Below are 11,561 nucleotides of genomic sequence, written 5' to 3'. Positions count from 1 at the left end.
TTGGATTTTCAAATTCTATTTGAGTTTTGTCTCTCTTAGAAGTAAAAATGTCGAGCAAATCAAGACCAGCATGCTAGTAAATAAATACAATTTAAAAAAAAATAGAGGCAGCTCAATGGTAAGTGCTGCTATTTGAGCTATTTTTAGAACAGGCCAGCGGGCTCCTCATCTGGTCCTTACGGGCTACTTGGTGCCCGCGGGCACCGCGTAGGTGACCCCTGGTTTTGGTGATCTTCCATCACGATCATGTATTCGGATCCCCTTCGCCTCCATAGATCACAACGAAAGCACCGCTCTTTAACCTGATTGGTCGAACCCTCGTCACGTGATCTTCCCCAACACGGGAGTTTCCGCGACAGCTGAGTAGTGGCGGCCAAAAGGCGACGTACTTATAATTCTCATCGTTTTTAACTCCGCGGACGCCAACTTGTGTATTATGGGTGACAAGAACAGTCCCACAAGGTAAAAAAAAAAATAACAACCCACGAATGAAGACGCTTCAAAGGGTCATTCCCAGAAAAAAACGAGACGGCTTCGTAAATTGATGGATCTGTTTTCACTGTTTCATGGCGGCTAGCTTGTTAGCTTGTTGGTAGCCCCTTTTTAGTCGACTTCCTCGGGAGTTGCACTTACAGTAAGCGAGTCGTTGCGGGTTGGGCTATATTCACGAAGGCGGTGTTCATAGCGAGCTTTGCCGCTGTTTGTATTATGCTTTTTTTTTAAAGGCTAAAGCGGCAACTGAAGCCGCCCGCCGACGATGGCTGCTGGGACTGTAGCGTCTGCACCTTCAGGAACACAGCTGAGGCGTTCAAGTGCGTGATGTGCGACGTCAGGAAAGGCACGTCAACGCGGTAAGAATGATGTTCAAGTTTTAACGTACGCGAGTATGTAGTATTGTTTAGACAATCGGGACTGTTTTGGGTTTACAGAATGAGCGTTTAACACTTAATTTGTGGAATATCCGTCTGTGTAGTCTGACCTATTTTTAACCCCATTACAGTGAACTCACCATGTACGCATGACTTCAAACTGTCATTGTTGCAATGATGCAAAACTGATTGCAAATTATTGTTCTCAATTTTACCAAAAAAATCATACAATAGTCCAGTGGTTCGCAACATTTTTTCAGTGATGTACCCCTGTGAACATTTTTGTAATTCAAGTACCCCCTAATCAGCGCAAACCATTTTTGGTTGAAAAAAAGAGATAAAGTAAAATGAAGCCCTATGTCATAAGTTTCTGATTTATTAAATTGTATAAGAGTGCAAAATATTGCTCATTTGCAGTGGTCTTTCTTGAACTATTTGGAAAAAAAGATATAAAAATAACTAAAAACTTGTTGAAAAATAAACAAGTGATTCAATTATAAATAAAGATTTCTACACAAAGAAGTAATCATCAACTTAAAGTGCCCTCTTTGGGGATTGTAATAGAGATCCATCTGGATTCATGAACTTAATTATAAACATTTCTTCACAAAAAAAGAAATCTTTAACATCAGTATTTATGGAATATGTCCACAAAAAATCTAGCTGTCAACACTGAATATTGGATTGTTGCATTTTTTTTCACAGTTTGTGAACTTACATTCATATTTTGTTGAAGTATTATTAAATAAATGTATTTATAAAAGATTTTTGAATTGTTGCTATTTTTAGAATATTAAAAAAAAAATCTCACGTACCCCTTGGCATACCTTCAAGTACCCCCAGGGGTACGCGTACCCCCATTTGAGAACCACTGCAATAGTCAATACTGTGAAAGTGACGCTGTTTCGTTTATGGATGCACAGCTGACCAATAATTCTATTACCGTCCAATCTGTCTCAAGGAGGTAGTGGAATCAAATTAATAGCATAAAAAATAAATCTCCTATAGTGGATGGTATTACATCTGAGTTTTATAAACTATTTTCAGAAGAGCTGGCTCCATTCTTACTAAAAGTGTTTTGTGAAAGTAGTGATACAGGTGTCCAACGTTTCCTCTAAGGCAATGTTTTTCAACCACTGTGCCGCGGCACAATATTGTTTGGTGTGCCGTGGGAAATGATGCAACTTCACCTAATTGGTCCAAAATTTTTTTTTTTTTTTACAAACGAATAATTATAATCTGCAAATACTGTGCCGTTCCTTAGTGTCTGTGCTGTGTAGAACTTGGCTGTAGAACTGTGATCCCAATATGCAGACCACAGCGTGGAGGTAAAAAAAGCTATGTAACGCTTAAGCCAAAAATGAACAAAAGGGAAAGGAAAAGGCAATGAAGCATAGGTAAAACGACAGTATAACTGAATTGATTACAAAGTAAAAAGAAACAGAATGCTGGACGACAGCAAAAACTTACAGCGTGTGGCGCAAAGACGGCGTCCACAAAGCACATCCCGTGCATGACAAGGCAATCAACAATGTCCCCACAAAGAAGAACAGCAACAACTTCAATAGCCTTGCTCGCTGACGCAAAGCAGGTGCAGGGAATAGCGCTCAAAGGAAGACATAAAACTGCTAGAGGAAAACACCAAAATAACAGCACAAGACTAAGAACCAAAGCACTACACACAGGAAAACGCCAACAAACTCAAAATAAGGCACGAGGAGGACCTGGGGGAGTTTCATTTTTAACGTTTTCTGCTGGTGGTGTGCCTCCGGATTTTTATAAGGAAAAAAATGTGCCTTGCCTCAAAAAAGGTTGAAAAACACTGCTCTAAGGTGCAATTGCACACTGCTCACGCGTCCTCTGCGCACGGCAGATCTAGGCCGCACACAAAATCGAATAAAAATATAAGCGCTTACCAGTGTGCACGTCTCCCGTCGCTCACAGGTGCGCCACTGAATGCTCAAGGAGCTTTGGCGTTTGCTCACACATGAAAAATTGGAGGGAAAATAGCAAGTGTCCTAGCTTTTTCCAACTTTAACACAAGGCCTCATTACCCTTATACCCACACCAAACGAAGATTTGCTAATCATTGATAGTTGGCGTCCAAATAGCCTTCTAAACAATGACTATAAGATTGTACCTATTATTTTTGCTAAACGTTTAAAATTGGTTCTGAATGACATAATTGATGAGACAGTCAGAATTTATGAAAGGGAGGCACATATCGAAAAATATCAGGCTTGTACTTGACATACTGGATTACCCAGAAGTCATTAATGATAAAGGCTTCCTTCTTTTCTTGGACTTCTACAAAGCTTTTGACTCGATGGAACATGAACTAATCTTCAAAACACTTAACAAATTTGGCTTTGACAATGTTTTCCGCAAAACAATCAAGACTTCATGCTGCAATGGTAATAGCTCGATAAAGTTAAAAACTGATACATCTCCAAGGTCCAAATAAAAAGTGGGATACGACAAGGTTGTCCAATTTTTCCATATCTACTTTTTTTAGCCACTTAATTGTTATCTGTTCATATAAAACTAGTCATTTAAAGAGGATCTCTATACTAGACAGAGAAACAACTATCAGCCTGGCTGATGACACAACACTCTTTTTGAAGGACTCTTCTCAAATTCCTCTCTCCTTGGATGTGATTCATGTATTCTTTTTGGCTTCTGGTCTCCATTTAAATGTGAATAAGTGTGAATTTATGGTTGTAAAGAGATGTGGCTGTCTATATGTAAAATTCCAATTAAGGAGAGTAATAATTACCTAGGAATACTTATTATACTAAAAATCTGAGTTCTAGATCGGTCTTGAACTTTACTCCAATTGTGGAAAAAAACAAAAGATTTAACCAATGGCTGCAGAGAAACTTATCCTTAAAAGGCACAACCTTACTCTCCAAAGCATAAGGAAGATCCAGGCTTACGTATGCGGCTATTTCTTTAGATGTAAACCATAAAATATGTAATACTATTGACAAAATACTTGTTGACTTTATTTGGAAAAACAAAATTCATTATATTAAGAAATCTGTTATAATGAACAATTCCTATCAGGGTGGTCTAAACTCTCGATTTCACTACACTTAAACATCACCTTCAAGATGAATTGGATAAGACACTATTTGAAAGATCCTACCTCAATTTGGAACTTCATATCTCATTATGTATTTTCTAATATTTGTTATTGTGTAACCAGAACATTGATAGGATTCTTGTTGCTCTTTCATACTTCCACAAACAAGCCCTGCTGACATGGTCTCTTCTCTACAAGCACAATTTCTCACCTACGAAATATTTCATTTGGAACACTAAAGACATATGTTACATTCTGTGTCTGTCTCTTATGTAATTTCGCTCTGGAATAATGTTGTGAATGACATCTGCTGGGTCAAAACATGGTCTCTTCCTAACAGATATTTATTTACTTACGAACAAAGTCAAAGAGATTTCTTTCAAAATCATTCATGATTATTACTCGGTAAAGACTGTGATTGTTAGATACAAGAAGGACATTGATGTTACCTGCACCTTATGGAACATGCATCCAGAGTCTGTTTAATTTCCTGTTTTGGACTTGTAAAAGCACTCGATCACTATGGCAGGACATCTGTCACTTCATCCTGGACATTATTCATGACAAATTTGTGCTTTGTTTTGAATATGTGCTATTTGGAGTTACACAGTATGAGGTGATAGGTTGATTGGCAACACTAAATTGGCCCTAGCGTGTGAATGTGTGTGAATGTTGTCTGTCTACTGTATTTGTGTTGGCCCTGCGATGAGATAGCGACTTGGAAAATGGATAGATGGATGGACGGAGAAAACATTTGAAAATTAACTTTACCTTTGCAACCTCAAGCAGCCATGTTTCCATAGCAACAGTATGTGGCTTGTTGTCACAGTTGGCTTGCTTCCTACATATTTTGTGGTTTGCAGTTTTAATCATTTTAAAATAAAAAAGCAAGTACAGTTTTGAATATGCAGTATGTATATCCAGTAAACACGTGTGCACTTTTTCATTCATCACACACTGTTGTATTTATACTTTTTATAAACCAGTTATAACCTCATCCCAGGGAGTGCAGGTCCATATACTACCTGCACACATTACTTGTAATCAGATCCAGTACAAATTCTCTATCAAAAACTTAAAGGGGAACTGCATTGTTTTGGAATTTTGCGTAGTATTCACAATCCTTATGTAACACGTGCACACTTTTTTTATTATTTTTTATTTTTGCACTCTAAATAAATGCGAGCAAAAGTCAACTTAATGATGGCCACCAGAGTACCATTCCAATCTTGTAACATCACAAACTTTGTATGTATGAAATATCAATGGGCTATTGAATGATAGCCTTATGGAATTCATCTGATGGCTACTGCACTGTAAGTAGACTTTGATTCCAAACTGCTGCACTTTATATACTTCTGCACTTTAAACGAAGCTGCTGAAATACTGCAACTTGATCGCCCACTAATTTGTAACTCACATACCCTTTGTGTATTGTACTTGTATTTTAAATTGTTTATCATTATGACATTTTTAATATTGTTGTGTATTTTATTCCTGTGTAATTTAATTGGGGATGTTAGATGCACCATAAAATGACTACAGATGGAAATTAGCATGGTGCTAAATCTGGTGCAGTTTCTTCTTAATGTAGTTAAACTGCACATAGTCCTTCAAATAAACAAAAATCCAATGGACAGAGTCTTCCCAAACACTTCCATCAACATTTTATATATACTACAAATATATATGTAATGGAGTGACAGGCACATTCATAACATGTAATATTTATGTATTTTGCAAATTTTAAGCATACGGTGACACATTAATTTCACAAACGCTTTTTCCTTAAACAACATTACTGAATACTACTCACTGCAAACTGGATGAAAGCCAACAAACATAATAAAACATGGCTTACTGGACAACGTCTGCTGGCATTAGGATGCCAACTGTTAGGATGTTGATATAATTCCGTTTAGATGAATGACTCAATCCTCGCGACGAAAAAAGGGGGATGGAACCACGCGTCTATTTCCGTCTTTCTCGCAATTACCTGGTCTAAATTGGCTGTCAAAGTTGATGAATTTATCGGATTATGTTCTCACCCTTCCATTATATAGGTGAGAGACATTTATGATCTAGAATGAATTTACACGACTTCAGAGGCGAGAAAGCAGCTCACCAGCTCATGTCAATGCAGCAGCTTAAAAGGAGTTACCTCACGGTGACAATGCGCTGCTAAAAAAATATCGCTAATATTTGGTTGAAATTCAGGTTAAAAAAAAAAATGTGAATGAAGTATTGTTGGTGCTTTTTGGGTGGTTATTTATTGGGTTTTATGGTGGGAATAGACGCAATGATGTCATGACTTAATGGTTCCCATTCACTCCATTGTAAGCTGACTTATGTACAAATTAAAATGCATTTTAAAAAAGTGTGTTTTTTCTCTCATCAGGATTGTGAAATATAGTCAAAATTTCCCAAAAAATGCAGTTTGCCTATAACTCACTCTCAGCAAAGTATTCATTTTCAATGTTGGCGCATTGAATCTGCTCTCACATTTAAGCCTAACTTTAAACTTCATGTGTCTTTTAGGAAACCACGGCCTGTTTCTCAACTTGTGGTACAGCAAGCAAGTCAGCAATTTGCACCACCCACGCAAAGTAAAAAGGAGAAGAAAGAAAAATCAGAGCGAGACAAGAGCGATAAAGATCCTTCGCTGAGGAAGAAAAGCTTAAAAAAGATGAGGTGTGTGTGTGTGTCAGCTACCAAATAGTTGTTGGTCTCTTGTCTTGTCACATAAGCGTTGTGGTGCCTCTCCTATCCAGGCCGAGGTTGAAAAACGTGGACAGGAGCAGCGCCCAGCATCTGGAGGTCACAGTCGGCGATCTAACAGTAATAATCACAGACTTTAAGGAGAAAGCCAGACCGGCATCGACTTTAACAAACGCCACCTCGGCGGAACTGCACAGTCAAAGTGGCTCGAGCTCCGACAACACTGAACGAGGGGTTTCCCGATGCTCTTCGCCGCGGGGGGATGGCTCATCGGTCAGCGGAGACACTCACTAAATCCTCAGGACATCACCTAACACGCCACAACGCATTTTTTGTAAACTCTTGACAGCCTCAAACTGGAGATCAACGTGCATGTTTTATAATGAGTTAGTGTTATGTTAGAATTGGCTTCCATGTTTGGTTGTTTTTGTCACTGCCTTCTCATAACGACGATCAATTGAGAGATAAACTGAGCAAACGGACAAGTAGCATTAAAGTCTTGCACGATGCAATGTAAAGTTTGTATCATATTGTAGTTTATTCTAAAATTGTGTTATTTGCACTTGAGGGGCATATTTTATTTTGTTCCCCAATGTCCCATCTGTTTGTCATTATTAGTTCATTACAACATTTTGTTTTTGTTTCAGCTTCTCATGTCCTTGGCTGCAATACCTATAAAAATATGGAACAGTATACTTTTTCACTTTATAATTCAGCATGATTTAATCATTGTTTATACTGTAAAATCCTAAAAATATAAAGAAAAATAATAGATTTTAGGTTAAAAAAAATAAGTGAAAATATCTGTCCATGAAGCTAGTTAATGTTACTTGATAAGATATCCTCAATTTAAATGTGTCTATAAGATAGAAATGAGTATTTTTATTCTGAAAACATGCATTATTCCAAAATAAAATTGTCAAACTAAGCATCCTTGGATATTGCAAAATCCTTAAACGTGAAACCCAAAATATCTTATTTGAATAGTTATTTACTCAGTTGTAACATTTTAAAACTAGAATAGACAAAATGTAATTATTCATGCTAAAATTAGGATGCCGTAAAGCCAATGACCAAAAATATGTATATAGCTCTTAAAACTAAAGACATTTTTAGAAAAAAAAAGTTAAATCTTGGCAAGTGGCAAATCGTGCAGTGTATACATGTATACACAGACTGTGTATTCTATATCTAACACAGCTGTTATTTTCATTGCATCATATGAGGCGCCCTATACATGAACAAAACCTTTTTAACGGGAGGAAATGCTCTGGTGGATTTTTGCAGGCAGATTCTAGGTTAGATCTTAAAAATGCAAAAATAATAAAATGTGCACTGTCGATACATATGGAGGTACAGTGTGTGTTTTATTGCAACCCCAAAAAAGATTTGCAATAAAAGAAAAGCATTTGAAATGTAAAAATATTTTGATTGCAAATTTTCTTTGGTTGCGTAAAAATACATTTATCTCCAAAATGAACAGCTTGTTTGGGATTTATTATATTAATTTAGTACGGATTATTTTGCTCCTGTTTTTTTATTATTATTTTATTTTGCAAATGTATGCTTTGTTTACCATCACCCTTTCCAGTACAAAACCATCCACAAATGTTGATTTTGTCTGCAGTGCATATTAAACATGCAACAGTGTTGTCTGTCTAATTGTAAATAATGCAGACGAGGCGTGTTAGCTGAGTTCTCAACGTTTACTCACACAGCGTGCTGATAATCACATTCTAGCTGCCGGTATGGCGACATACTACCTTCTTGGGGCTACCGCGCATGCTCGTTATTACTGTTGCATGCTGGGTAGTGTAGTTCTTGTATTCTCGGCCTAGTCCTAGCTCATAACATCACACCAACTAAACGACTGGGCGGGGCTTAATCATGTCCACACGTCAACCGCTCTAACCTTCATGAAGTGTTTCGTCGCTTTGAAAGATTAACTCGGGTTGCTCAAGTCAGTTTCTATGTTGGCGACACATACACCAAGATGTCTCTATAGCCCACAGAACGCAGGATGCGATGTTATCTGCGTGCATTTCTCCTGTGCGCCGGGGTCGCCTTCGCGTCGGTCACCGCGGAGGATAGCCGGGGGAGGGGGATCAGCGAGCTGACGGTATCCGACGCAGGGAGGCATGATGCGGGGACCGTTGTCAGGAAAAGCCCTGGATTGACGGGCCGCGAACTGGACCGGTAGCTAATGCTACATAGCCAATGCCAATTGCCTTTATACTGTTTTATTTAGAAACAATAACATTTTAAAGTCAACATTGTAGTTATTTACTTGTTACTGTTTTTAACCATCGTTTTTTAATTTCAGTGTTTTCTTTAGTTTATTGTCCAGCAGTTAATTAACTAATCACCTGCCTTAAAAGCTTATACAAACGCCACCTGTTAGAGTTAGCATTAATACAGCTCAGATTTAACCATTAACATCCTAATACACTGTTGTAACGTTTAAAAGCACAATACAACATACAAAACGGGTCTTTTTATCCTATCAGGTGTAAATCACAGCCAGTTTCTTCCTGGAATCCATATTGGAGACGGCCTACTGATGTTTGTGGACTCAACTGCTTTTTGGAATCGTCCTTTAGGTATGCATACTCTGTGCAAATTTAATAGTCTAAAATGCTTCAATTCATACTTTAAAATATTGCAAGTGGCCGCACTTAAAAGGTACTGTTGCTGCAACCTAGGGGTCCCCAAAACTTTTTGCACCACAGACCGGTTTAATGTAGGCATTATTTTCAGGGACCTGCTTTCCACTTGTGCCAGAGAAATACAGCAAAACTAAGTTTGTGAAAAATACAACCCACTATAACGCTGAATTAGTGGGAGCTCTGGGCTTGTTTCTTTGCAATGAGAACCCCAGCAGGTTGATGGTAAACTGCAGATGGAAATCAGCCTTTGACTTCAATCTGTCACATTTACATTTTACATGTTCATTAATGTGCATTGTATCATGTCCCAACGTTATAATAAATGGCAACTTCCTATGAGGAGTTTCATTGTACATCTATAAACCAGCTTATCGGTGTGTCTAGTGGGACTGGCATAAGTTACTCAGAGAAAATTGCAGTCGTTTACAAATTATTTTAATGTTTCTGTGCAGCCCAGTACCGGTCCCCGAATCTGTGGTTGGGGACCACTGCTGTATACCCAAATACTTCATTTTTGTAGAATAACAGTTGCTGTTAGGCATACAGTAATGGCTGTAATCTATCCTTGACAGGGTTTCACGATTTCAAAAAAAAAAGTGATTTTTATGTCTAATACAGCCCTGTGATGAGGTGGCGACTTGTCCAGGGTGTATATCGCCTTCCGCCTGAATGCAGCTGAGATAGGCTCCAGCACCCCCCACAACCCCAAAAGGGACAAGCGGTAGAAAATGGATGGATGGATGTTTTATACATAATAATACATAAACATGTGGAAAAAACAACGAGTGAAAGAAGACGTTAATTTTAGACTGTCAGTCATCATATTCTTATCTCAAAGTGCCACGCATTTCAACAAAATGCAATAATCTTCTTTCAAAACTATTTACACAGAAAGACTCAGATCTTTGTCTACATCATGCTCTTAAACTGAAGAAATAACCGAGAAAAACTATGCAGTGTTTATAATGTAATATAATCATAATAATGCAAGTAACCATTTTTAAAAGATATATACTTATTTTTGCATGTCTTTGGAAGTGGGAGGAAGCCGGAGTACCTGGGGATAGGTTGATTGGCAACACTAAATTGGCCCTAGTGTGTGAATGTGAGTGTGAATGTTGTCTGTCTATCTGTGTTGGCCCTGCGATGAGGTGGCGACTTGTCCAGGGTGTACCCCGCCTTCCGCCCGATTGTAGCTGAGATAGGCGCCAGCGCCCCCCGCCACCCCAAAAGGGAATAAGCGGTAGAAAATGGATGGATGGATACTTATTTTTCATTACTGTAGAAATGTTTACAATTTTACTACAATTGGAAGGTAAATATCTTTGTTATCCAAAATAACTAAACAAAAAAAAAATGTATTAAGCTAAAATTAGCTCATATTGCCCGTCCAATTTGAAGCTGAAATATTTTTGACTTTGTAAACATATTTTCCCTCCAAATTTTTGTTACTTTGCGGCACTTCCCACTAAGCAAGTCGTGGGGCTCTTTGTCTGTAATTACTGTGTGTGTAAACCTTGTGCCACACTCTCCGCCTACCGAGACAAAGACTGTAGATGACTAAAAAGAGGGCCCAATGCGTTCAGTTAATGCTACCGTTAAATAAACACGCTCAGATGCTGAGAGCGCTGCACAGTCAGACCTCTTTTTCCAAATGAACGCAAGGCTCAATAACTTTGATTGGCGAACATGTTAGTCACTCTAATGTCAGTGACGGCGGACAACCCCCCTAAAACCTTAGCCTCTTGCGGTTATTTATCACTATTTAAAACGTCGATGTCGATTAATCGTGTAGCCCTAGTCCTTGATATGTATTCTTGTACCTGTTAACCCTAATAACGATTCCAACTTCACTGGGGTCTGTGGATCTCTTCACTGGATGTGTAAAGAGAGAATAACAATTAATGCCGTTCGTCATATTGTGTTTGGCCTGTAAGAGACGACAAAAAGGCAGTCTATGAAGCCGAGAAGCAAAGCGAGGAGAGCAGTCACGTGGCCGTGGTAGCCTGTGGACCCCGGCTGGACGAGACTCTAACCATGCTGAAGTCTGCCGTCCTGTTCAGCAAAAAGCCTGTGAAATTTTACATCTTTGCCGAAGACGAGCTTCACAGCAGCTTCAGAGATGCGGTAAGCGTCTGCGCCAAATTACTGCGCATCAATGCACACGGAGTAAACGAGTCCCAGCAGAAGAGTTGTATGTGAAACTTAAACTTTTCAACGCTA

The 11,561-nt window shown here is 38.6% G+C and overlaps 2 protein-coding genes across 4 annotated transcripts in view; both read left to right on the top strand.

The window, feature by feature from the left end:
* The first annotated feature begins 304 nt into the window (after positions 1-304).
* On the top strand, positions 305-7,365 carry LOC133562918 (YY1-associated factor 2-like). The gene is made up of 4 exons (XM_061916755.1): positions 305-462; positions 726-851; positions 6,493-6,645; positions 6,726-7,365. Exons 1-4 carry the CDS (start codon positions 437-439, stop codon positions 6,964-6,966), a joined length of 546 nt encoding a protein of 181 aa, XP_061772739.1. The 5' UTR covers positions 305-436; the 3' UTR covers positions 6,967-7,365.
* Positions 7,366-7,508: 143 nt separating this feature from the next.
* The window catches only part of LOC133562916 (glucoside xylosyltransferase 1-like), a 19,938-nt gene continuing 15,885 nt past the window's right edge, over positions 7,509-11,561 (top strand). For all 3 annotated transcript variants that reach the window (XM_061916753.1, XM_061916752.1, XM_061916751.1), the window contains exons 1-3: positions 7,509-8,868; positions 9,180-9,272; positions 11,276-11,465. In XM_061916753.1, coding sequence (XP_061772737.1) covers positions 8,693-8,868; positions 9,180-9,272; positions 11,276-11,465 — 459 coding nt within the window. In that variant the 5' untranslated portion in view covers positions 7,509-8,692. The remainder of the gene's footprint in view (positions 8,869-9,179; positions 9,273-11,275; positions 11,466-11,561) is intronic.

Source organism: Nerophis ophidion, linkage group LG12 (assembly GCF_033978795.1).
Source record: "Nerophis ophidion isolate RoL-2023_Sa linkage group LG12, RoL_Noph_v1.0, whole genome shotgun sequence".
Classification (NCBI taxonomy): domain Eukaryota; kingdom Metazoa; phylum Chordata; class Actinopteri; order Syngnathiformes; family Syngnathidae; genus Nerophis; species Nerophis ophidion.
This window is presented reverse-complemented; position numbering and strand designations above follow the sequence as displayed.

Excerpts from the sequence above, each read along its gene's own strand:
- LOC133562918 (XM_061916755.1), top strand. The coding sequence starts at position 437 with ATGGGTGACAAGAACAGTCCCACAAG. Across the intron at positions 463-725 it reads GACAAGAACAGTCCCACAAG|GCTAAAGCGGCAACTGAAGC; the intron begins GTAAAAAAAAAA and ends TTTTTTTTAAAG. Across the intron at positions 852-6,492 it reads AGGAAAGGCACGTCAACGCG|GAAACCACGGCCTGTTTCTC; the intron begins GTAAGAATGATG and ends TGTGTCTTTTAG.